The 27,796-nt window shown below is 42.6% G+C and overlaps 2 protein-coding genes across 2 annotated transcripts in view; one reads left to right on the top strand and one right to left on the bottom strand.

Annotated features, from left to right (window-relative positions):
• The window catches only part of acbd6 (acyl-CoA binding domain containing 6), a 53,039-nt gene extending 46,495 nt beyond the window's left edge, over nucleotides 1-6,544 (bottom strand). The window contains exons 1-4 of the mRNA XM_041839298.2: nucleotides 6,092-6,544; nucleotides 5,651-5,715; nucleotides 4,439-4,535; nucleotides 487-557 (exon numbers count right to left, since the gene is read on the bottom strand). Of these exons, the coding sequence (XP_041695232.1) occupies nucleotides 487-557; nucleotides 4,439-4,535; nucleotides 5,651-5,715; nucleotides 6,092-6,367 (509 nt within the window). The 5' untranslated portion in view covers nucleotides 6,368-6,544. The remainder of the gene's footprint in view (nucleotides 1-486; nucleotides 558-4,438; nucleotides 4,536-5,650; nucleotides 5,716-6,091) is intronic.
• A 5,686-nt stretch (nucleotides 6,545-12,230) lies between these two features.
• The window catches only part of xpr1a (xenotropic and polytropic retrovirus receptor 1a), a 75,304-nt gene continuing 59,738 nt past the window's right edge, over nucleotides 12,231-27,796 (top strand). The window contains exons 1-2 of the mRNA XM_041839297.2: nucleotides 12,231-12,588; nucleotides 21,514-21,565. Coding sequence (XP_041695231.1) covers nucleotides 12,520-12,588; nucleotides 21,514-21,565 — 121 coding nt within the window. The 5' untranslated portion in view covers nucleotides 12,231-12,519. The remainder of the gene's footprint in view (nucleotides 12,589-21,513; nucleotides 21,566-27,796) is intronic.

Genomic DNA, 27,796 nt, shown 5'->3' with positions numbered 1-27,796 from the left:
CCAGTGAGTGTAACAGTTTGGAGCGGGACACGCCCGAGAAAAACCTTGCTGAGGGGGAATGTTAATGACTTCCTGTCCCCATGGAGCAACCCCATCGGCTATCACCGATCTCTCATTTTTCCACGCTAACGAAAAACTAATTAAAGGCAGGCGTTTCTCAGGCCACCTCTCCTCAACACATGCACACTAACGCATACTAATGAGGATAATTTAAGGGAAAACCTGCTGGATTCCTTTTTTTCCAGAAACAAGGCGGTGTTTAGGCTTGAACAAGCTTGAGGGTTCCCGTAAGGGAAGTGAATAGAATGTACATAATCTGGACTGTCTAATGTCCCCACAACAGTTTACAGTCTGCAGAGGAACTTCTGAAACTCAGGGCTTAATGCAGAGGAAGTTTGTCTCTGATACTGTTAGTCTGTCTGTGTGTCTGTCTGTGTGTCTGTCTGTCTGTGTGTCTGTCTGTGTGTCTGTCTGTGTGTGACGTACCTGATCATTTCTTCTTGGTAGAGGGAACTGACTGCTGGGCCTCCAAATCCTGTCCTACGCTCTCTTCTCTCCTGGAACAAGAAACTAAACATTAAATCCAGACATTCACTGAAAAGTTCAAACAACTGCACCAATATCTTACACTATGAATAACTAATTTGACATAATGATCCCCTCAACTCTGTAGTGGTGTGTGCCACACTCTTGTGCTCTAGGGACAGTTCAGTATTCCCCTACCTAGTTATCCAGTATAACAGTGCACTGTTCTCCCCAACTAAAAGAAGCACACCGTGCCGTACAATGGAAAACAAAGGAGCCACTGGGAGAATGAATTTCCCTATTCACAGACAGAAATAGGTTCACCTAGTCACGATGCTGTCACATATTGTTTAGACGTGACTCCAAAACATGGGTCAAAATTATATCTAAAAGGTCAGCTTTGAGTAGTATATTTTAACTTTCCCTATTTTCTGAGCATTTTCTGACCTGGTAACACATGGTGTAATGGCAAACTATCATAGCCTGCCTGGATACAACAGTTTTAGTATAGCCTATGTTCTATATTCCCTTAAACAATGACTCACACAAGACAACAAACAAATCAGATGTCATTTCTGAGGGGATCATGGGCAGAAGAAAAGAAAAAACTGTCCATGCACTTTTAGGAGTGTAATTCATTTCTAAACTCAGAATATTCGTTGATGCACTTCCTTTTATATTGTAAAGCTAGTGCATCCAACAATACAAATAGGAGAGAGGTCAAGAACTGACTATTGTCTCTGCTGCCTTCATCCTCATCCAGCCTCTCCTGAATCTCTTTGTCTGGACCCTGGTAAGAATAGAGTCCCTGCACTTTGTTAACACTAATACAATCACATCCTTTTCAGAGGGGCATTTGTGCATTTGCCTTCCCCTGGCATTGTGCCGCGCTGGGGGCCATGTCGGCAGGTATTGGTCTCGATCGCAGTGCCAGAGAAAGGGACGTGTCAGGCTGGCTTGCAGGCCACTGATGCCTGCTGACACTCACATTGTGGCGGGATGGATGGGGAAGGAGATAGCTAGTGCCTTCCACCTGCCTACAACAGGACGGGTGACAGGCTTTTATGTCACACCGCTAAACATCACTCGAAATCTCTCCTTTGGGGACAGAGGTTAGAGAAGGGGACATATCTGCTTTGTGCTGAATTTTCATTCGGGAAGAAAAGTGCATTTGGGTTTCTCTCATGTTGGTACTTTCCTCAGCCTTTTTAAATAGAGGTCGGAACAAACAATATAAAAAATGTCTGAATCCGTTGTATCAAACCATACCCTACCCATGCTGGAAATGACATACTTCAAAATGAGGGACTGGTCTATGGAAACACAAAAATGTTGTGTTTCATTCAGCCTTTTTGTAGCCCTCTCTCCCCATTCCCATTGTCTCACTGCAGGCAGGGTGTCATTAACCACGATTCCATCCACTGTTTTTATGGGAGTAAAGTCATACCCTATAAAAAAAATTATGACAGCTGTGATGGAAATAGGAAGTTTCGGTACAATTCTATAAATGCCGACAGATAATTTGTTTGTTCGACATGGTGGGATCTTTTTGTGTCTGTAAAATTAATGATGCGAGAAATGGCTTTGGAAACGCCTTTATGCGCAAATATTGATATACAGTGCCTTCAGAAAGTATTCATACCCCTTGACTTATTACGCATTTTTTTGTGTTACAGCATGTCAGAGCAGAAACTCTGTAGTCCAAGTAACTGTCCGTAGATCTCTGAGATAGAATTGTAATGAGGCATATATCTAGGGAAGGGTATAAAACAATTTCTAGTGTGCACAGTGGTCTCCAACATTGGGAAATTTAAAAAATATGGAACTACCCAGACTCTGCCTAGAGCTGTCCGTCTGACCAAACTGAGCAACCTGGCAAGAAGGACCTTAGTCAGGGAGGTGACCAAGAACCCAATGACCACTGACAGAACTACAGATGGGAGAACCTGCCAGAAGGACAACAGTCTCTACAGCACTTCACCAATCTGGGCTTTATGGGAGAGCTGCCAGACGGAAGCCACACCTGAGAGAAAAGGCACATGACAGCACACCTGGAGTTTGCAAAAAGGCATGTGAAAGGCTCTGAGATCATAAAGGCAAAAGATTCTGTGGTATGATGAGACAAAAATGGTACTCTTTGGCCTGAATGCAAAGTGCTATGTCAGGAGAAAACCAGGCACAGCTCATCACCTGTCTAACACCATCCCTACCGTGAAGTATGGTGAGTGGCCCAGCCAAAGCCCAGACTTGAATCCCATTGGAAATCTGTGGAAAGACTTGAAGATTGCTGTTCACCACCGCTCCCCATCTAACTTAACAGAGCTTGATAAAATCTGCAAGGAAGAATAATAGAAAATCCCCAAATCCAGATGTGCAAAGCTGATACAGACATACCAAGATGACTCAAAGCTGTATTTGCCGCCAAAGGTGTTTCTACAAAGTATTGACTCAGGAGTGTGAATACTTGTGTAAATGAGATACTTCTGTATTTCATTTTTAATACATTTGCACAAATTTCTAAAAACATGTTTTCACTTTGTCATTATTGGGTATTGTGCATAGATGGGTGAGAAACCCCCCCGATTTAATCAATTTTGAATTCAGGCTGTAACAACAAAATGCGGAATAGGTCAAGGTGTATGAATACTTTCTGAAGGCACTGTAATAACCATCATATCGAAGTAAACTTGGAGTCACGCGATATGACGTGTGATCCTCTCACTACGCATCGGGAAACCATGTAGTTTATTAGGCTACAGATTAAACAAATGATGATTAACTTCACAGTGTGGTTAAAGTGCACGTTGATCTTGATGCTCCTTTCCAATAAATATCGAGGGTCTTATTCTGGTGACATGATGATCGATGCATGGCTGCTGGTTGACAAAAATATTGTTGCTCTTATCCATAATAATCTGATATTTATTTTATGCGAATATTTGAATATTCACTTGAAAATCTGTCGCCAATTAGATGGAAATCTAGCTACTGTCAGCTGTGACAGTCTGCTTGGTCCCAGTTGGCAGGGCTGTTATTGTAATGGCGTATCATTTAGTGAGTGAATGATTCCATTGCCCTACTCCCTGAGAGAGCAGGCGCATGTCTGCATAACAACCCTACCCCTGATGCAGGCAGGTACACCACATACGCAATCTATGAGCACAGAAAACGTCTTGTATTTAGGATAGATCAAAAACCCTCTCACAAATAATGTCAAATTCACAATAATTGTATTTTGCCTACATAGAAGATGAAAACAAAGAGTGAATCACAAAATCATTTCCTGGAGTTGGTTTCATTCTAATCTGTAAACATTAAAGAGATGTCTGCATGCAAGGCTAAAACAGTATCAGGTAATGTTGGACAAATGTTGACCAGTAGGGGGCACTGACTGACTATGCAACTTGGCAGAAAGATCACCTATTTGTCAAATAAAATCTAATTGTATTTGTCACATGCTTCGTAAACAACAGGTAGACTAACAGTGAAATGCTTACGGTAGACTAACAGTGAAATGCAGTAAGTAAGCATTTCACTGTTAGTCAACACCTGTTGTTTACAAAGCATGTGACAAATACAATTTTATTTGACAAATGTGTGGTCTTTCTGCCAAGCTGCATTGTCAGTGAGAGTCCCCTGCTGGTCAATGTACCATATTGTATTCTAAGGTGCAGATGGAGCTGTCAAAGTTAATTATCTTTATTTAGTCAAGTCAAGTCTAGCCTACTGAAGCAATGGATTAAGGATTCTTATCAGAAGGGGCACTCTTAACCTACAAATAAAAATGGTTCAAACGTGAGAAAGACATGTGTTTCAGTTCTCATATTGCAGTGTTTCCTGCATGTGGAAATTGTATTATGTAAATGTATCATATCAAGTGTAGTGTAGTTTTGGATTTGTGAGGGCTTTTTACCTTCTGACTGCTGTCTGGGTCTAGTGAAGTTATGCACGAAACATACTCCTGCATGGCCTGTTCTGCACTCATGTCCTCAAGCTGCTTCCATGCTGTCCTGTAGCAAAACATAACAACAACATTCAGAAGATTGTTTCTCTCCCTCCCAAAAGCATTCAAGAGAACAGGACCATACAGTAGAGTTTAAATTTGTAACAAGAAAAAATAGAATGTAGAAACCGGTACGGTTTTGGAAACATAAGGAAAGTATCTTTCATATAGCTATCTAGCGTGCTCCGAACATCTGTGTGTAAGCGTAACTGGGTAGGAAGTGTAGTTCCTATCCAGTTCCTCCTCACACACAGCTTATGGATCTGTGCAAAACTGCTACAGTAAGTATATTTTTTATTTGAACTATTATTTCTCGTTGATATGAAAGATAAGGGGCATATGTTTCAAAAACCATTTCGCAAGGGATGATTGACATTTCTTGACATTAAAATACAGTGTCCGAATTGTAGCTCACACGCAGCCAACCATGGGCGAAGCTAACCGTTGAAAACCCTACGGAGAAGGATTTTGAGAGCTAGATTCAATATTGGACTAAAGGAGCCTAATATTACTCCTTAGTCCAAGGACCTTACATGTTCTGTTTAAAGGGCATATTGGCTCTGGAAACCAAAACTGCCAAATACTCCATCTAAACGTGAATCAATTCTCAATGGCAGTACGGTTCTAGAAACATAAATCCCTTTACTTTCCTATCACATCAAAATAATTTCACAAATGCAAAATACACACTTACTGTACACTACATTAACCAGTTTTAACACAGTTGCAGTTGACAGTATTTTTCAGTGACAACACGTTTGTGGCGTCTGGCTTCCATTTACACACAGGTGTTCAGAGACGCAGATAGCTAATTAGCACAGGTAGTCCACTCTGTCTTCCATCTGTTTTCTGTAAACAAGCGCTGTAACATATTTTTAGAGAATTATTTATCGCCGATATGAAAGGTCCTTAATGCTTCCAAAACAGTACATGTTAATGTTCAGACTGAGCATTGCGGCTCTTAACAAACCTCCGCCCTACAGAAGACACCTTATATTATGTTTACTGTAATGGAACTGATCATCACGATCAAGGGCTAGATTCACCCATGCAAATTCCTGCCAGGAATTGAATAAACACATCACATCAATCAGCACAATGATTAACCAGTGACAAACATACCATTTTCTTTGACCTTCAAAATCGAAAAACCCAGGCTTTGCTGTATTGCACTTTCCAACCTTTACCTGTGAACATATGAAATAGAGGTGATGATTCAGGAATGGATTTAATAGCAGCATAGTCTAATCATCTGTCTGACAGCACTCAGCAGAATCCTCACTATCCATTCAATGGCAAGCAATAGGTGGAAATTGATTATACACCTGTTTGTGATTTGTGTACTTAACTGTTGTGAACCTCCCCCCACCACAAGTCAACAAAACAGTGTAACAATGATATTGTGGATGCAAGGGCATGATTTGGTGGCACCAATAGCTAGAACATTAGACATGAATGTAGCCTGAATATGCATGTCATGTCACCTGATAGCTCTCTAGCTAGCATCTATCTAAATAACAAATGAAAAAAATAGTTTGGGATGTGCTGCTATCTGATAGTCACCTGTTTATACCTAGCATACAGGTACAACAATTGTTCCCTACTGGCCGTCTGAAGTAGATCTCGGAGACGGTCTGCCGCTGCCTCAAATTCGTGTTCCAATTCCTCCCCTTCCAGTCGATGACTCGGGTCATCTACACCACAGTCGAATTTCCCTAAACCTAGATCTGAGTCGGAGTCTGATCCTCCACCGAGAGGCTCTCCTGTATCAGGCCGAGCTGGATCGGTACCTGAGCCTGTGGCAGAATCAGGTGAAGACGATGGAGAGCGTGATGCCATTGTCGAAAAATAAAGATGGCTGAAGAAATCAGTGACAATCTTATATTGTCGCTCTCAGTAGTTTCTACAGCCTACGCATATATAACGTTAATATGTATCGGGTTTCTATTTATTTGATCCTTTATCCGTATTAGTCGGACTTGTTTGCACGAATGGTCCGTCTGTGGTACACCCCACTAAAAGCCTCGAGTAGAACTAAGACTAGGACCAAAGGTTCTGAGTCTGACAAATAAAATAAAATCACATTTTATTGGTCGCGTACACATATTTAGCAGATGTTATTGCGGGTGTAGCGAAATGCTTGTGTTTCTAGCTACAACAGTGCAGTAGTATCTAACAATTCACAACAATACACACAAATCTAAAAGTAAAATAATGGAATTAAGAAATATATAAATATTAGGACGAGCAATGTCGAAGTGGCATTGACTAGAATACAGTAGAATACAGTATATACATTTGAAATGAGTAAAACAGTATGTACACATTATTAAAGTGACCAGTGTTCCATTATTAAAGTGACCAGTGATTCCATGTCTATGTACATAGGGCAGCAGTCTCTAAGGTGCAGGGTTGAGTGACCGGGTGGTAGCCGGCTAGTGACAGTGACTAAGTTCGGGGCAGGGTACTGGGTGGAGGCCGGCTAGTGATGGCTTTTTAACAGTCTGATGGCCTTGAGATAGAAGCTGTTTTTCATTCTCTCTGTCCCAGCTTTGATGCACCTGTACTGACCTCGCCTTCTGGAAGATATTGGGGTGAACAGGCCGTGGCTCGGGTGGTTGATGTCCTTGATGATCTTTTTGGCCTTCCAGTGACATCGGGTGCTGTAGGTGTCCTGGAGGGCAGGCAGAGTGCCCCCGGCGATGCATTGGGAAAACCGCACCATCTTCTGGAGAGCCCGGCGGTTGCGGGCACTGTAATTGCCATACCAGGCGGTGATACAGCCCGACAGGATGCTCTCAACGGTGCATCTGTAAAAGTTTGTGAGAGTTTTAGGGGCCAAGACTAATTTCTTCAGCCTCCTGAGGTTCTTCTGTGTGGGTGGACCATTTCAGATTGTCAGTGATGTGTATGCCGACGATCTTGATCACCTTGTCCACTGCAGTCCCGTCGATGTGGACGGTCCCGTAGACCTAAGATCCAGACAGAAATTGTTGTATTTATTAGGATCCCCATTAGCCAACACCAATGGCGACAGCTAGTCTTACTGGGGTCCGACACATAACGAAAAATACATTACAGACAAAAGACTACAATGTACATACATTTAAAAACATTAACATGTAGTGTGCGTGTGTGTGCATCTAACAGTTACACATACAGTGAGGGAAAAAGTATTTGATCCCCTGCTGATTTTGGACGTTTGCCCACTGACAAAGACATGATCAGTCTATAATTTTAATGGTAGGTTTATTTGAACTGTGAGAGACAGAATAACAACAAAAAAATCCAGAAAAACGCATGTCAAAAATGTTATGAATTGATTTGCATTTTAATAAGTGAAAAAGTATTTGAACCCTCTGGAAAACATGACTTAGTACTTGGTGGCAAAACCCTTGTTGGCAATCACAGAGGTCAGACGTTTCTTGTAGTTGGCCACCAGGTTTGCACACATCTCAGGAGGGATTTTGTTCCACTCCTCTTTGCAGATCTTCTCCAAGTCATTAAGGTTTCAAGGCTGACGTTTGGCAACTCGAACCTTCAGCTCCCTCCACAGATTTTCTATGGGATTAAGGTCTGGAGACTGGCTAGGCCACTCCAGGACCTTAATGTGCTTCTTCTTGAGCCACTTCTTTGTTGCCTTGGCTGTGTGTTTTGGGTCATTGTCATGCTGGAATACCCATCCACGACCCATTTTCAATGCCCTGGCTGAGGGAAGGAGGTTCTCACTCAAGATTTGACGGTACATGTCCCCATCCATCGTCCCTTTGATGCGGTGAAGTTGTCCTGTCCCCTTAGCAGAAAAACACCCCCAAAGCATAATGTTTCCACCTCCATGTTTGACGGTGGGGATGGTGTTCTTGGGGTCATAGGCAGCATTCCTCCTCCTCCAAACACGGCGAGTTGAGTTGATGCCAAAGAGCTCGATTTTGGTCTCATCTGATCACAACACTTTAACTCAGTTCTCCTCTGAATCATTCAGATGTTCATTGGCAAACTTCAGACGGGCCTATATGTGCTTTCTTGAGCAGGGGGACCTTGCGGGCGCTGCAGGATTACAGTCCTTCACAACGTAGTGTGTTACCAATTGTTTTCTTGGTGACTATGGTCCCAGCTGCCTTGAGATCATTGACAAGATCCTCCCGTGTAGTTCTGGGCTGATTCCTCACCGTTCTCATGATCATTGCAACTCCACGAGGTGAGATCTTGCATGGAGCCCCAGGCCGAGGGAGTTTGACAGTTCTTTTGTGTTTCTTCCATTTGCGAATAATTGCACCAACTGTTGTCACCTTCTCACCAAGCTGCTTGGCGATGGTCTTGTAGCCCATTCCAGCCTTGTGTAGGTCTACAATCTTGTCCCTGACATCCTTGGAGAGCTCTTTGGTCTTGGCCATGGTGGAGAGTTAGGAATCTGATTGATTGATTGCTTCTGTGGACAGGTGTCTTTTATACAGGTAACAAACTGAGATTAGGAGCACTCCCTTTAAGAGTGTGCTCCTAATCTCAGCTCGTTACCTGTATAAAAGACACCTGGGAGCCAGAAATCTTTCTGATTGAGAGGGGGTCAAATACTTATTTCCCTCATTAAAATGCAAATCAATTTATAACATTTTTTACATGCGTTTTTCTGGATTTTTTTGTTGTTATTCTGTCTCTCACTGTTCAAATAAACCTACCATTAAAATTATAGACTGATAATTTCTTTGTCAGTGGGCAAACATACAAAATCAGCAGGGGATCAAATACTTTTTTCCCTCACTGTACATGTCACTACATACACACAACAAGTAGGTCACATGGGGAGAGGCGTTGTGCCGTGAGGTGTTGCTTTATTTATTTATTTTTAAAACAGATTTGATGTTCACTTGCACTATATGAGATGGAAGGGAGTTCCATTCACTCATGGCTCTGTATAAAATGTACGTTTCCTTGAATTTCTTCTGGACCTGTGGAGTGTGAAAAGAACCCTGGTAAAATGTCTGGTGGTTTAAGTGTGTGTGTCAGTGCTGTGTGTAAGTTGACTATGCAAACTATTTGGAATTTCCAACACATTAATGTTTCTTATAAAAACAAGAAGTGATGCAGTCAGTTTTTCCTCAACTCTTAGCCAAGAGAAACTGGCACGCATAGCATAAATATTAGCCCTCTGATTAGGATGAAGAGCAAGAAGTGCTGCTCTGTTCTGGGCCAGCTGCAGCTTAACTAGGTCTTTCTTTGCAGTACTTTACCATATGACTGGACAATAATCAAGTAAGATAAAACTAGTGCCTGCAGGACTTGCTTTGTGGAGTGTTGTGTCAAAAAAGCAGAGCATCTCTTTATTACGGACAGACCTCTCCCCATCTTTACAACCACTGAATCTAAATGCATGTTTCTAGTGGTACAGACAGGTACACACAGTAGTGTAAAAAAGCGTGGTGTCTGGTGTCAGGAACATTTGGATATACTATATGTGTCACAAAAATCTCTGATGAAGGCCTATACCAAGGCGAAAATCGTTGGCGTTTGTTAGACCTGTAGCCTAGGCAGCCAATAGTTGGCGCTAGATCTGCACTATCGTCTAAGATTTATGTGCTGGACTAGTCTCCCTAGCAGATTTGTTGGCTCCGTCACTGTTTCAACTTTGCCTAGGGTCGGGTTTACGACACTACACGTGGACCGGCTCGTCCATTCTGCTGCAAATGCATAAATTCCCTCCTTAATTGGCTTTAATCGCGGACCGTCGGAAAAAATGGCTGAACGCGATGTGCCTAAATTGTCAGAAATTCCGAAAATTGTGGTGGAAAATTGTGTTATGTTAAGAGAGTAGCCTACACATATTTTTCCAGTTTTTTTTTCCGACGGCCCTCCATTAAAGCTAGGAGGGAAATTATGCCTTTGCAGCCTGAATGGAGGATGCTTTATCTACGAGACGGTCCACGGGGGGACACGAGTGTATTACCTGTGGGCACATCCATCCTAGAACGATAGTGCAGATCAAGCGCTAACTATCGGCTTCCTAGGCTATTAGTCCTGCAGCCGCTGTTAATTTATTTATATTTTCTACCAAAATGGCAATATTTTTGTATATAGCCTATATATTTTTTCGTTTAGCCTATATAGCCATAATTTGTTTTTCTGCCCAAAAGACGTAGCAGCCTATGTCGAGAAAGTGACTACCCAATATAAAATATTGTAGCCTACTGACAAGAGCAGCTTTATTATTATAATTATATTATCTGGTTAAATAAAACAGAAAAGACTATCAGAACCCTTACAAAAAAAGTTTACAGTTACACTGCAAAATTACTGCAGTAAAAAAAACTGTGTTATTTTGGACGCAGTATTTGCAGCATACTGCAGTTATACTGCACTCTAACTGCAGTTATACTGCACTCTGACTGCAATCTTTTTTCGTAAGAGAATTAACTAATTGCAATTGTAGCCTATGTAACTGTAGCCTGTTGAATTAGTAATAGTCGTCCAGCAGATGGCAGTATTTACAACGTGTTGATCTGTTATTGCAGGTGGCAACATTAAACTGCACGCACCCACACGGGTCTCGCTTTGCAGTCATCATGATGGAATGGAACTCCAACAGGCGGATGATTCATATTAGCAGTGCAGACGCGCAATGAGAGGTAGGCTATTGTGAATGAAAGAGAAAAAATTGTGCACCTTACATTGTGGATCCTGGTACACCACTTGGCCTCAGAGAAGATGGATGGTCTGGAAACAAAACCAGACCAACAAAGTAACTTTATTTGTGTTGACATATTGGTGGTCGTCAACCCTCATTATATGGTCAGTACGCCAGCCTATTGTTGCTCAAAGACGAGAAATAAATGGAGAAGTCAGAGACAATTACAGTGAAACAAATGGGAATTAAAAAATCAGATCCATAAACTTTTAACGATGCTCTTTCATTCCCGACCTTATTAAAACATTTTTTGTTTCTGTCATTTCCTCTCATTATAAGATAGGCTATGGAATGACCTTGTCTACAGACATTTGAGTAGCCATTTCATGTGATTGTGTGGCGAGGTAAAAGTTGGTGAGTCTTTCTAAAGTTCAGAAGCTTCAATGTCTATAGCCTAAATTAAAATGATCTAACCTAATAGAATAATAAACTTGGCTAAAATGTATATATATTGTCTGTGACTATTGGCAAATACAGAAATGGGTGTCAGCCAGGATTATTTTACCCAATAGATTTTTTTATGATGCGGCCCGGAATTCTGAGGCATATTCCCAGAAATCTCACACCTCTAGAAATAAAGTGAAAGTGACAGCTAGAGGATTCCACCCAGGTTCGTATTAATCAATAGGCATACCATAATTCATGCAGGTAGGCTATACATGTGGAAAACATTTGTCTACAAATAATCAACCAATAGAGAAAAGACAGAGGAAGCGCAATAGGGGGTCTTCAGGGGTATATTCATTACGCCGACTCTGTTTCAATACGTTTCGTTCTGTTGCAAAACGTTTTACTCCAAACGGAAAATGTTTAGCAACGAAAACGAAAGTTTCTATTGGACGAATTCAGGGAAGTTCCTCCCCGTTTCGTTCCATTTTCTCTGTTTGCTTCTGTTTGGTTCTTAACCGGTAAACGGTTTCCTTTGCAAGACGTAATGAATACACCTCTGATACACGGCGCCTGCTGTCACTGCGCAGTGACGCAACCACGTTGTTGGCTGAATACGATGGCAAACTGCAATGTCCCCAGAATTGACAAGGACTCGAAGGGAGAAAGTCACTGAAGCATTTGCACTGGGACCGTTATATTGTCATCAAACCACCTGTTATAGGGAGGGAGGCCTCTGTTCCGCCATCCCTCCCACAAAATAGTATGGGACGGAGTTTCTTTGGAGTACGCTAACCGGGATAAGACAGAGTGCCCTAGAGTAGGCTGACGCATGCGAGCCAGCAAGTTGACAGAAATAACAAAACTTGCGTCAACAGGGGACAGTCCTACTAGGAATTACGGACGTTGAGTAGATAGCCGCAAAATGAAATTCGCGGAACACCTTTCGTCCCATATTACTCCGGAATGGAGGAAACAGTACCTTCAATATGAGGTAATTACCCATGTTTGTGTTTTGAAGTAGGATAATGCTTTCTGATTTAAAGTGAGAAAAGTGACTCAAATCCATGTTAATGAATACCTAATGAATTTATAGCATAAAATGGTATTGGTATTGGTCTTTGTAAATTGTATTAATCTTGATTTGTGTTTTCCTATAGCTGTCACTTTCACTTTTAGCCTACTTCTTGAATAGTGTAACAAAATAATGCTTGAATATGTAGATACGGATAGTTATGGTAGGCTATTGCGTTGGCTGTAACTTTCCTTTTGATAAACCAAGCTGTTTTATTTATTTAATTTAGATTGTTTTAAAATTTTAGGCAATGATTTTGTGCATCATAGTTATCTTTGTGCAACCTTTCCTGAGGCTGTCAGTTTGATTGTACAATAATTTTGTTCAAATACTTGCTATTCATACCCATATTCATTGTGTTAATTGTTATTTTATTTACAAACTGAATTATTATATATACGGGATACATTGTTATCTTTCTTTCCATTTGTTGACATACACTGTATCTGTCACTACAGCCGTCGCGTGCGCTATATCGAACATTACATTGGAATGCTGAACAATTAGGATAGTATTTACGTGGCTTAGTCCATTGTTATTGTTTTCCAGTGTTGGAAAGCAGATTTACAATATTTGTGGGTTATTTATGAATGTTAAATTTAACTTTTTGAATAAAATAGATGTCAATTATTATGCATAGGATATTCTCAGTAAATGGGTAAAATCACAATACAATATTTTCATTATAATTCATACATTTCTAATATCCTGATAAATTATATCTTCTTGCGACATAACTGATTTGATTGAATAACGCTATTATGTAAGTTATTTTGTTAATTGCAATTTTGGTTAATTAGATATTATGGCTTGCTTTGTTTGAAAAGCTTTAATTGATTGAATTAGATATAGCCTAGCCAAAACCAAAAAGTCTAAAACTGGCAATTTTTGTTGTGTCTATGGTTTGGAGAAAGCAGTCTCAGGAGCATTTTCAGTGTCACACCCCACATCTTCTTGGTTCACGTTAAGAGCCTGACTGCAGAAAGGCTCTTACAAGGCTGCCCCATTCCATTTTGTTCTATGAATTATAGACAAAGATGCTGATGCGAGCCTCTGGAAGATTCTTAGTCTGCATCCCACTATCAAACCTGCATGCCTCACTCTGTGGGCTTATACCATGCTATAACAAGATAAGTTCATATACAACTTATAATTATCTTAATTGATCTAGCAAACCGTCAAGTAGCTACAGGAAGGTATGTGCTTTCATTTGGATTAGGTGAGTGTAAAACACATATGGCCACACTAGTCTTTGTCTATATTTGCAGCCTGATGCATGGAGTCCAATACATGGCCATATCAGCCATTTTACACCTCAGTCAGCTTTGAGATGGATGACCTTCTCAGAGCTGCCATGCCATGTTGGAAAAATATTTATATGAAATTGTATTTTCAAAAAATCACTTTGCTTTGGACTTTTAGTATTTTTCTCTAAGTGAAATAAATATGTATTGTCTGGTCTTCTTAGGCTGTTGTGTTGTATTGACAGAGATCTGGTCGGAATTATTCTGATTACAAATACGGATATTATGAAACATTGTAACACTGTACAAGTTGCTTTTATACCTGTGTATTAACACTGGTATTACTACAGCAACAACATTGTTATATGTAATTGCTTAATTGAAAAGGAAAATACCTTAGAGTAATGGATCTGGTTGATGTTTTATTGTGGGATAATTTATTACAGAGCTCCATACTAGAATCCCATATGGAGTTGTTTTTCATTTCATCCATTGAATGCACTTATAGGTGTTTATATCAGATGCTGGTGCATGAGCATTAGATAACCCTCCTGTGGCCAAGCAAAGTCAATCCAAATTCTCCAAGTAGATTGGTGTTACAACTGTAATCTGTACAGTATCAGATGGGTGTTAAACATGGGAATTAAATCATAATAGCAAAAGGCATTATATTTCATTGCACAGTCATTTCATTGCACAGTCATTGCATAGTAAATTAAACCATAGGCCTGCCTCAGACTTGCAATGCATACTTTGTGTGTTAGGCTTCTTCAACTGTCTGACCCATTTGTCTGTTATGGACATGAGGGCACTGGAGTGGGAGGCACAAGCAACGATTGCCAAGAGTCTCTGACTCTTTGAGAAGATAGTTAACTACATTTTCCCCCCCGGAAATATCATCATCACATTTTATTTGTCACATGCTTTGTAGACAACAGGTGTAGACTAACAGTGAAATACTTACTTAAGGGTCAATTTCCAACAATGCAGAGTTAAAGATAAGATACAAAAATATATATAGAAATAGTGACACGAGGATACAAATAATGAGTAAAAATAACATGGCTATATATAGGGAGTAGAAAATAACATTACTATATATAGGGAGTACCAGTACCGAGTCGATGTGCAGGCGTACGAGATAATTGATGTAGCCACAGTGCATTCGGAAGGTATTCAGACCCCTTTACTTTTTCCACATTTTGTTACGTTACAGCCTTATTCTAAAATAAATTAAACACACAATACCCCATAATGACAAAGCAAAAACATGTTTTTAGATTTTTTAAAACATTTGTATTTATTTTTTTACCCCGGAAATATCACATTTACATAAGTATTCAGACCCTTTAATCAGTACTTTGTTGAAGCACCTTTGGCAGCGATTACAGCCTTGAGTCTTCTTGGGTATGACGCTACAAGCTTGGCACACCTGCATTTTGGGAGTTTCTCCCATTCTTATCTGCAGATCCTCTCAAGTCCGGGCTCAAGTCCGGGCTCTGGCTGGGCCACTCAAGGACATTCAGAGACTTGTCCTGAAGCCACTCCTGCATTGTCTTGGCTGTGTGCTTAGGGTATTTGTCCTGTTGAACCTTCGCCCCAGTCTGAGGTCCTGAGCGCTCTGGAGCAGGTTTTCATCAAGGATCTCTGTACTTTGCTCCGTTCATCTTTGCCTCGATCCTGACTAGTCTCCCAGTCCCTGCCTCTGAAAAACATCCCCACAGCATGATGCTGCCACCACCATGCTTCACCGTAGGGATGGTGCCAGGTTTCCTCCAGACGTGACGCTTGGCATTCAGGCCAAAGAGTTCAATCTTGGTTTCATCAGACCAGAGAATCTTGTTTCTCATGGTCTGAGAGTCCTTTAGGTGCCTTTTGGTAAACTCCAAGCGGGCTGTCATGTGCCTTTTACTGAGGAGTGGCTTCCTGAAAACAGGAAACAATACTACCTAATGGGTGATACAACGGAGTGATAGATAAAGGGGAAGTAATCACGGAGTGATGAAGTCCAGGTGTGCGTAATGATGGTTGCCAGGACCGGTGGTTAGTAGACCGGCGACGTCGAGGGCCGGAGCGGGGGAGCAGGGGTAGACGTGACAGTAGAAACATCTCAAGGATGATCAATGGAACCAGGATTCACCTGAGCTCAATTTTGAGTCTCACAGCAAAGGGTCTGAATACTTATGTAAATAAGGTATTTATGTTTTTTATTTTTAATACATTTGCAAACATTTCTAAAATTTTGTTTTTGCTTTGTCATTATGGGGTTTTGTGTAGATTGATGAGGAAAATGTTTTATTTAATCCATTTTAGAATAAGGCTGTAACGTAGAAAATGTGGAAAAAGTCAAGGGGTCTGAATACTTTCTGAATGCACTGTATGTACTATACATATAGGAAGGGGTAAACTGACTAGGCAACAGGATAGATAATAGACAGTAGCAGCAGTGTATGTGGTGTGTGTGTGTGTGTGAGTGTGTGTCATCAGTATGCATGTTTGTGCATGTTATGTGTTTGTGGGCGTATGTGTGTTTTGGGGTGTCGGTGTAAGTATGTGTGAGTGTGCTGGTAGAGTCCAGTGTGTGTGCATAGAGTCAGTGCAAGAGAGAGTGCAAAAAATGGTCAATGCAGGTAGCTACTCTGGGTAGCCATTTGATTAGCTATTTAGCAGTCTTGTTTAGAAGTGTAATGGCTTGGGGTTAGAAGCTGTTCAGGGTCCTGTTGGTTCCAGACTTGGTGCATTGGTACCGCTTGCCGTGCGGTAGCAGAGAGAACAGTCTGTGGCTTGGGTGGGTGGATTCTTTGACAATATTTTGGGCCTTCCTCTGACACCGCCTGGTATAGAGGTCCTGGATGGCAGGGAGCTCGGCCCCAGTGATGTACTGGGCCGTACGCACTACCCTCTGTAGTGCCTTGTGGTTGTATGCCAAGCAGTTGCCATACCAAGCGGTGATGCAGCCAGTCAAGATGCTCTCGATGGTGCAGCTGTTCAAGGTTTTGAGGATCTGAGTGCTGATGCCAAATCTTTTCAGCCTCCTGAGGGGGAAGAGGCGTTGTCGTGGCCTTTTCACGACTGTGTTGGTGTGTTTGGACCATGATAGATCCTTAGTGATGTGGACACCGAGGAGCTCTTGACCCGCTCCATTACAGCCCTGTCGATATGAATGGGGGATTCCTCGGCCCTCCATTTCCTGTAGTCCACGATCATCTCCTTTGTCTTACTGACATTGAAGGAGAGGTTGTTGTCCTGGCACCACACTGCCAGGTCTCTGACCTCCTCCCTATAGGCTATCTCATCATCGTCGGTGATCAGGACTACCACCGCCGTGTCGTCGGCAAACCTAATGATGGTGTTGGAGTCTTGTGTGGCCACGCAGTCGTGGGTGAACAGGGAGTACAGGAGGGACTAAGCACACACCCCTGAGGGTCCCCGTTTTGAGGGTCACCGTGGTGGATGTTTTGTTGCCTACCCCCACCATCTGGGGGCGGCCCGTCAGGAAGTCCAGGATCCAGTTGCAGAGGAAGGTGTTCTGTCCCAGGGACCTTAGCTTAGTGATGAGCTTCAAGGGCACTATGGTGTTGAACGCTGAGCTGTAGTCAATGAACAGCATTCTCACGTAGGTGGTCCTTTTGTCCAAGTGGGAAAGGGCAGTGTGGAATGCAATAGAGGTTGGGGCAGTATGCGAATTGGAGTGGGTCCAGGGTGTCTGGGATGATGGTGTTGATGTGAGCCATGACCAGCCTTTCAAAGCATTTCATGGCTACAGATGTGAGTGCTACGGGGCGATAGTCATTTAGACAGGTTACCTTGGCATTCTTGGACACAGGGACTATGGTGGTCAGGGAGAGGTTGAAAATGTCAGTGAAGACACTTGCCAGCTGGTCAGCGCATGCTCTGAATACGCGTCCTGGTAATCCATCTGGCCCTGCGGCCTTGTGAATGTTACCCTGTTTAAAGGTCTTACTTACATCGGTGCTTTCACGCATGGTTCAGTGTTGCTTGCCTCGATGCGAGGATAGAAGGCATTTAGCTTGTCTGGTAGGCTCGTGTCACTGGGCAGCTCGTGGCTGGGTTTCCCTTTGTAATCCGTGATAGTTTGCAAGCCTTGCCACATCCGACGAGCGTCAAAACCGGTGTAGTAGGATCGATCTTACTCCTGTATTGACGCTTTGCCTGTTTGATGGTTCGTCGGAGGGCACAGCGCGATTTCTTATAAGTTAGTGTCCCGCTCCTTGAAAGCAGCAGCTCTAGCCTTTAGCTCAGTGTGGATGTTGCCTGTAATCCATGGCTTCTGGTTGGGATATGTACGTACGGTCACTGTGGGGATGATGCCGTCGATGCACTTATTAATGAAGCCGATGACTGATGTGGTAAACTCCTCAATGCCATCGGCTGGATCCCGGAACATATTCCAGTCTGTGCTAGAGGACCAGTCCTTTAGTTTAGCATATGCTTCATCGGACCTCTTCCGAATTGAGTGTGTCACTTGTACTTCCCGTTTGAGTTTTTGCTTGTAAACAAGAATTAGGAGGATAGAGTTATGGTCAGATTTGCCAAATGGAAGGCGAGGAAGAGCTTTCTATGCGTCTCTGTGTGTGGAATAAAGGTGATCTACAGTTTTTTTGTTTCACAGGTGATATGCTTGTAGAAATTAGGTAAAACAGATTTTAGTTTTCCTGAATTAAAATCACAGGCCACTAGGAGTGCTGCCTCTGGATGAGCTTTTTCTTGTTGGCTTATGGCCCTATGCAGCTCGGTGAGTGCGGACTTAGTGCAGGAATAAGGTTATGTATTTTTGTCTGTTTATTGCCAAAACAGCGTTGAGCTCAGTCTGTCCCTTAGACTTGTCTTGAACAAGGTGTCGTGGTAGAAACATCAGCAACAACAAGTCTCCCTGGTTTAGTTTTGTCCTTTGCTTTAGTTTTACTGCTCATTTGTCTCTGTAAAGGTTTATTACCATCAATCAATGAAGTTACTTTTTCTTCTATTTTGTTCCAAATGCAATATTGTCTGGATTGTTATAAATGCCTCTGTTTGACTGCAGCAGGGCAGTTGGCTGGGCCGCATGGGAGAAAAAACACCTTAACCACTAAAACGCTTGCATGTGAATTGAGGAATTGGTAAGGCGATTGAGTCATAAATTAATGAAGTCTTCTCATCCTACGAGGCTGTCCATTTTAAACACCTGTTTAGAATGGAGGTCTGTCCAACGCTCATTAGAAGACCAGAGGTCAGCCGTAAAAGCAGAGCTCGTTCCTGTGTGATACGCTGGCATTATTAGAGATTTATCTCACACTCATAGATAATGAAAACAAACAGCATAAAACAGCTCCCTTTGTCCTTTCTGTTTTTTTTTATCTTATGGACCTTTCCTTTTGGCTAGTGCAGTTGGTACATGGTCTTGGTTCGGTCTAGGCTGAACCTTGGTCTGGTTCTTGGTCTGCTCTGTGTGAGTGTGGTATACTGTACTCTCAGAGGTGGAGAAACAGAAGCTGCAACATGACTGTGAGCAAGGTGGAGAGGGTTATGCGGTAGCGTGGGTGGGTGACAGAATGAAGCCTCTTTTGCCTTTACCTCTGCAATCTAATCACTTGTGTGGGTTTAAATATGCAGGAGAATACTTATGTAAGCTAATTTCCTATTGAAAAAGGGACATGTTATTATTTATATCATAAGCAGGTACACAGGTGTAAATTATATGCAGAGGTTACTGTGTGGGGCCCGTTTCCCACTCTCTCTGTCCAGGTATATATTTAGCTCTGCCAGTGGCACACATTGCAAGATGAATCCCTCTGCATAAATTGGATAATGTGAACAAAAAAAAAAAAAATATTGATTCATATTAAAGGTTTTACTATTCCAACCACTGTACTTAATGACATTGACAAAAGATGCATGGTAAAAATGAGAACATAAATAATTGCACATAACATGATGAATATGATCATGCTAGTTTATAGCCGACACAAAATGTCTGCGTTCTGGTGTAATATATCCATCTTACTTAGATAACAGAGATGGAATGGTGAGCTTCCCACAACTCATCCTCTGTCCCCTACTGGGAAGGCATCTGGTCTCAGTCAGCCCTGCCTCAGTTTTGCAGTACAGCTCCTGCACTCAGAGATCCACTTAGTTAAAGTGATTATGAGAATTATCAGAACCATCATTTCAGATCTCAGACCACCCAGCACCTGCAATTCTGTCGTTGATATTATTACTACTGTACAACTCACTTCAACAGAAGACTAACAGACCCATTAGGTCAGATGATACCTGCAGGTTGATCTCTGTAAGCTGGTGTAGTAGGCTACAATCAGAGCATGTAAATTCCCCAAAGAGCCGCCCTGCCCCCTTTCCCATCGGTGCTATTGCCATGGCAATATGCCTCCATCTTGATGAATGTGTCCCCTCTGTCTCTTCCAGCTATTAGTCTGGGCCAGTAAGCACTGCTACATGACCCAATGTTTGCACAGGTGGTCTACTGCAAATCACAATTTCCGAAGAGAATGTTATCTACAAATAAAATGTTTCTCTTGGATTAGTGTTCAATATGAGCATACAGTAATAACTGACTGCAGTATTAGTGTTCAGGTAGAACAGAGAACAAACTGAGTTTCTATGTAGGTTCCTTCTACATACTATGATTAATTGTCATCCTCTGCTCTCATATATCCACTTAATACAAACATCAGATAAACCTGGCCAGAGAATAGGGGAATGGAACAAAAGCTACATATACAGTATAGTGACGTTGAGATTCTTTGTCACATCTAAGCTTTGAATAAAAAAATATTGGTTCTACACTGTTGCACAAAACACAAAGTTCGTCATTCGGGTACCTGTCTATCTCAGTGAAGGCCACAAGCGTAATTATTTTGACTGGACGGCCAAGAAACGTGTTCCCAGTTACTGCTATTGCTCCAGAGAGCAAGTTAGTTAGATTGGTGGGGAGGAATAGAGATGTATTCAGTTCCAGGCCTCACAGTCCCAGACTAGAGAATCATATTAAGATGTATCTTGTAATTTATTATCTGGCCATATAAATTATCTGCAAGGTCAGAGTGATTGAAGGAAATAACCTCATTCTGTATAAAGAGGTCAATGTAGTGTAGGCCGGCCTCTATCTGTTTTCATTTGAACGATCTGGAATCTGATTGACACATTTTTCAGACGTCATGGTTAAAAACAAGGGCATTGATGTCCTATAACTCAGCCTGCATTCATTATCGTCACACATCATGGGGGTTGTAACATAAATTATTGCCGAAGGATGTTTTCTTTCCCCTGTAGACATTCTGTACTGAGTTTGGCAATTTCAGATACTTTTAATAAACTGCTAAGTTTTCAGGTTTTTAGTTTTTTCTTCATTTGCGTGAAGTCATTTACTTATCATAATATTCATGAGACTGGCTATGTAAGTAGATTACTTGAATTTATCAATCAATAGTATGTTGTTCATTATGTTACCATCACTAATCATTGTAATTATTTACTCATTTGAAAAAGTGTTAATTGATTTGATTAAACGTCAACTGTCATTGATTGTACAGTAGTTGAGAAACTGAAAAGTGATTATCCCTCTGCTTTCTTCCTTTACCAGGCGTTCAAGGATCTGCTGTATGCAGCCCAGGATCAGGCCCCATCCATAGAAGGTAAGGAAACTCCTGGTCCACGGACAGAATGAGCTCTTCCCGCACTGCACCCGTTCGGACACCCCGAAAATAACAGGCCCTGCAACAAATAGAGGAAATTGCAGTGATCATCCAGCTACCCCTCACATCACAGTGCAGCCACTGTGTTCTGGGTGCAGTGACCGCCCCACCGCTGTGCAGTGCTGGAGGTCGAGGGCCCCCCCACATAGCAAATGATACCAAAATGTCTAGAATTGCAGGAAATTAGCTTTAAAACTGCAAAAGAGAGGAAGTTGGCAGGTGCGGCTGATAGGGTAGGAGATTGATTCAGCAGAATAAAGGCCTGAACAGGGCTGGAACAAGCACAGGAAACAGAAGCAGAACTGAGACTGTGCTCAATGGTCAGCTGGCTGGAACCCACCCTCACTGTGTCCAGAGTTGGAGGTTGAGAAATTGAAGGGGTGGTGGGTTTTTGCTACATGACTCCAAAAGACTCACCACTCATGAAGCATGGTATGAGCTGACAAATACCTCACTGTCAGCCTGTGTTTATAGTCTCTAGTACAGTAGTCTGTAGTTGCATCATGATGAGAGGAAAACAGCGTAGTGAACCGTCATTGACAGTACCATTAATCACATAAAACGTTCACCATCCTATTTCAGCCAATGATGGCGTGTAAAGCCTAAATGAAAGAGTTGTCTGTGTGTCTAGTTTGGCGATAACATATGTGAGCTGTCTCTCATCTATACACCATTCTCCTGAGGGTGTCAGGTTGGCCTTATCCCCAATATGGCTGATGAGTCACGTCCTGTCTGTCCTCTGTCAGAGCTGCCATACATAGGTCACTCACTCACTCCTCCATCTCTGGGAAAATCCTACCCCTCCTTTAAAGTCCAGCCACTGTGAAGGGTAAATGGGTGGAAAAACAGATGGATGGGAGGAGGAATACATGGGGGACTAGATAACTGTACAGGAGCACATAGTGAAGGTTATTGAGACCCTGTACTGTAGCGCCAGTCACTGTTTACTTTTCATATGAGGAACAAGATTAACAGGCTTCCCATGAAATACAAGCTTAGCATAGTCTCCTCACACAAACCCTGTGTCAAATCTGATTGAATTAAAAAAGTAATGATTTTATTAAATCACCCCTCAATGATATACTAATTACGGGAATCTGATTTATGATATGTTTTTTTCTCTCTCGGCAGCGAGGCCTGCCGTGTCTGAGTGAGGTTTGGTATTCTGAGAGAGTACTGGTGCCTCCGGGAGACAGTTTACTGGGTTATTACCGCCCCCTCTAGTTGGCCCGCTACCTGACATAGCCTAGTTGTAGTAGAGATTCAACATGGAGGAGTACAGCACTTCAAAGCCTCTGTCAGGTCCTTCTCTTACTGCAGGCTTCTGTCAGATACTTCAGAAGTGCATGTTACTCCAGCAAACAAGGATATGGCCAGTTGTAGTCCCGCAGGATTTGAGATTCTTGCTATGTTTTCTACATAGCCTACCATAATGACTGAAGAAGGGATCTCCTATGTGTATGATGAGCACTCTGCATAAGACATGGAAGCCTAAAGGGATATGATATAGCTCCACGAGTTCCACAAAGAGTCTGTCAACAAGCGCCCCAAGACATTGATGGGCAGCGGCAGGGGCAGATGCAGGGCACAGTGTGTGTGTGTGTGTCACTGTTTTCAACACCGTATGCTTTCCTGTAGTCAGGCTGAGAGCATTCTTTGGATGGTTTGAATGTGAGAGCCATTTTAGATGGAGATTCATATCTTAAACCTTCCCAGAGACACAATCCCTCAGCTCTGACTCAATACTGGATTGCCCATACAATACTACCTGTTGCATTGGTGTTGATTTTTATGCCAGACTGATAATATTTTGATGTTGACAAATGCCTTGTTCAGCGCTCCCTACCTGACTGTGATGAATGTTCAATAATTAAGAGAGCTTGTTCTAGTTACATGCAGCACCAGAGTGGCTGTAGTGTCTGGTATGGCATTTAACCTCTTGTGAGATCCTTTGTTCTTGCTCCCTAGTTTTAATTAAAACAGCATTTGCACTGCAGCTCAGACCAGGAGAACGCACTGAGGAGCAGCTGGCTTGAGTTCAGGCTCCTCTGCTCCCCTCTCTCTCTCCCTCCAGTGAGATTGAATTAGATCAAGTCCAATTCAATTAGCCTGCCGATTATGAGATTTGAGAACAATATCTGCAGATAAACACAGCAATGGGAGGAATTAGTGTGCCCCCGGAACTATTTCTCAGTAATGTTACATGCCATAGTGGCATAGTCCATTGGCAGTGTTACATCAGGGGTGATCCAGGATGATTCACATGGGGAAGGACGGGGCTCTCCCACCTCCCAGCAGCTTGACCGAGGTGGAGGGGGAATGTGGGGGAAGGGTTATGCTATTGACCGCTCACAGGTAGACACCAGAAATATTATTTCCCATAGACAACACGTACATTGGGTTAGTTAGCCAAGGTCTTGGGTATCACAAACTGGCAGTAAAATGTTTTATAGTCTCTCTAGACTGCTCTATAATACATAGCTTGGAGGACTGAAAGCCATGTGTTTTTATTGCATAATGAAACTGCAGATTGAATGGAATGAGGGGAGTCTTTATGTGTCTTCCCCTGAGTACCTTACCTTCCTTGTTGATGTTTGATGCATAATACAGTGAGGGAAAAAAGTATTTGATCCCCTGCTGATTTTGTATGTTTACCCACTGAGAAATGATCAGTCTATAATTTTTATGGTAGGTTTATTTGAACAGTGAGAGACAGAATAACAACAAAAAAATCCAGATAAACACATGTCAAAAATGTTATAAATTGATTAGCATTTTAATGAGGGAAATAAGTATTTGACCCCCTCTCAATCAGAAAGATTTCTGGCTCCCAGGTGTCTTTTATACAGGTAACGAGCTGAGATTATGAGCACACTCTTAAAGGGAGTGCTCCTAATCTCAGTTTGTTACCTGTATAAAAGACACCTGTCCACAGAAGCAATCAATCAATCAGATTCCAAACTCTCCACCATGGCCAAGACCAAAGACCTCTCCAAGGATGTCAGGGACAAGATTGTAGACCTACACAAGGCTGGAATGGGCTACAAGACCATCGCCAAGAAGCTTGGTGAGAAGGTGACAACAGTTGGTGCGATTATTCGCAAATGGAAGAAACACAAAAGAACTGTCAATCTCCCTCAGCCTGGGGCTCCATGCAAGATCTCACCTCGTGGAGTTGCAATGATCATGAGAACGGTGAGGAATCAGCCCAGAACTACACGGGAGGATCTTGTCAATGATCTCAAGGCAGCTGGGACCATAGTCACCAAGAAAACAATAGGTAACACACTACGCCGTGAAGGACTGAAATCCTGCAGCGCCCGCAAGGTCCCCCTGCTCAAGAAAGCACATATACAGGCCCGTCTGAAGTTCAGAGGAGAACTGGGTGAAAGTGTTGTGGTCAGATGAGACCAAAATCAAGCTCTTTGGCATCAACTCAACTCGCCGTGTTTGGAGGAGGAGGAATGCTGCCTATGACCCCAAGAACACCATCCCCACCGTCAAACATGGAGGTGGAAACATTATGCTTTGGGGGTGTTTTTCTGCTAAGGGGACAGGACAACTTCACCGCATCAAAGGGACGATGGACGGGGCCATGTACCGTCAAATCTTGGGTGAGAACCTCCTTCCCTCAGCCAGGGCATTGAAAATGGGTTCGTGGATGGGTATTCCAGCATGACAATGACCCAAAACACATGGCCAAGGCAACAAAGGAGTGGCTCAAGAAAAAGCACATTAAGGTCCTGGAGTGACCTACCCAGTCTCCAGACCTTAATCCCATAGAAAATCTGTGGAGGGAGCTGAAGGTTCGAGTTGCCAAACGTCAGCCTCGAAACCTTAATGACTTGGAGAAGATCTGCAAAGAGGAGTGGGACAAAATCCCTCCTGAGATGTGTGCAAACCTGGTGGCCAACTACAAGAAACGTCTGACCTCTGTGATTGCCAACAAGGGTTTTGCCACCAAGTACTAAGTCATGTTTTGCAGAGGGGTCAAATACTTATTTCCCTCATTAAAATGCAAATCAATTTATAACATTTTTGACATGCGTTTTTCTGGATTTTCTTCTTGTTATTCTGTCTCTTACTGTTCAAATAATCCTACCATTAAATTTATAGACTGATCATGTCTTTGTCAGTGGGCAAATGTACAAAATCAGCAGGGGATCAAATACTTTTTTCCCTCACTGTACCTCTGTATCAGTGTTGTTCTGTGATATTATTGTATGGAGCAGCTGCAGTTTGACTGTAAAAGGGTAAAGCACCATAATAAACCATGATGGCTCAGTTGGGTTTAGGAGCAGCCTTCTGGACAGGCTGCTCTCCCTCTTTCCTTGCTCTCACCACTGACCCGGCAGGAAAAATTGACCTCAGTGCAGCCTGATTACACTATTATTGCAATGAAATATGAGACAGTTCATACCATGATTACACAGCTAGCCTATGTGTTTTCAATGCTATTGCTAGCTATTACCTCAGCCAGCCATCTTCAACCCTCCTCTCTTCACACCATGGCTGTTTTTTCATATGTGGAGGTGTTTCCTGTGTATCTCGAACAATAGCAGAACAGCAATTGTTTCTCAACTTCAGTCCTCAGGTTCAATACCAGCAGCTAAGCTCCAGCACACTTCAGGTAACTCGGTCAACAAAGACTGAAGCGCCCGCCAATCAGATTATTATGTAGGAAGCTGACGTGGAGGGAGACAATATTAGAAGTTATCTTGATTTTCGCTGGTTGTAAAATTGGTGAGATAGTGATGTGTGAGTATATCACGTGTTTGGTTGCAGCCCCAGACAGACTCCTCTGTCTGCATTGGTGGAGGTCCACAGAGTGGAGCAGTAGGCGGTGCTGTTATCAGTGAGGAGAGGGGGACAAGCTTGTTGCCTGCTGAGAGAGCAGGCACTAGCAATTAGCCTGCCTGCCTTTCTCTGATCAAAAACCACTGAACAGCACTACACTCACTCACTATCATCCTCAATATGGCAGCCTTTTGTTCTCACACCTCAACTGGACACATTTAATATTGCACTTCAAAGCCACCTTCATTGAATGAATTAAGGAAAATAAACATGGTAGTTAAAACCTTGCCACAATTGACCTCAGTGCTGCCATTCCCCTTTTAGTGCCAATGAATTTCATATGAGGAGGAATATTAATGTGAGATAAGTACATAATCCACTTGATGAAAGCGCTAACATCAATCACACTCCCAGATACCACAGATACCTCCACCTTTCATGCTGCTTTCCACTCGCAACTCTCCGCCGTCTGCGATGGGCGGCCTCCATTTTGTCTGTTGCTGTTGGTTGCTGATGGACATGGCTGGCTATTTGAAGCTTGGTGGTGGTATTATTTTTGTGATTGTTAGTCCACTCACGTGTGCCTAGGTACAGCAGCTGTTATTACAGTAGGCCCAGCTATAGGAGAGGCCCCTGTGTGGATCTAGGCAGGAGTTCTGAGCAGGAGATCTCCCCAGTAGCCCAAGGACACAGCCCTGTACATTCAGTGGGCCAGTAACCTAGCAGCCACGGTCTCCCACCAGCCTGCATTATTGATGGACTGCTTCACAAGCTGCCGCTCCGATTTGGATCAAAATGCTAATTGCTCAGTGTTTGTGGGTTTATTCCTCCTCAGCAGTGCTAGCTGCCTGGTACCACCTGTATCTCAGTCTTCTGGCTGTACATCTGTAGACAAAGCCTTGCATGTTCCAGCTTTTACAGTTGGAGGAGAGGAGGAAGAAGCCCAGGGGCATTTATCTAGTGGAGATTGTTAAAGATATCAAGGAGTTGGGGGTAGTATACTAGGATAGTAAACATTCTGGCTGATGCTCCGGAGATGGGAGGGTCAATAAAGAGCTGAGAGGGAATTCAAGGTCAGAGATTAATCGAAGCAGGATAATGAACATGAAAAAGCAGGGGACTAATTGGATGAAGAGTGGGGAGATGCTGCTCCCTCGCTTCCTCTCCTCCTTCTTTATCAGATGGAGGGATAGCCAGAGAGAGAGAGAGGGACTTAAAGCAGCAGACAGACTAGAGGGTCCCATGGCTCATCTCCAATGCATGCTCCCCTCCGCATTATCTCTGCAGCTATAGTGCACAATGCAAGAGAAGAGAGAAAAAACCTTGGTAGATGAAAGTCTTTCCATCTATTATTCATCTGTGAATTAGATCTCG

Source organism: Coregonus clupeaformis, chromosome 20, assembly GCF_020615455.1.
Source record: "Coregonus clupeaformis isolate EN_2021a chromosome 20, ASM2061545v1, whole genome shotgun sequence".
NCBI classification, from domain to species: domain Eukaryota; kingdom Metazoa; phylum Chordata; class Actinopteri; order Salmoniformes; family Salmonidae; genus Coregonus; species Coregonus clupeaformis.
This window is presented reverse-complemented; position numbering and strand designations above follow the sequence as displayed.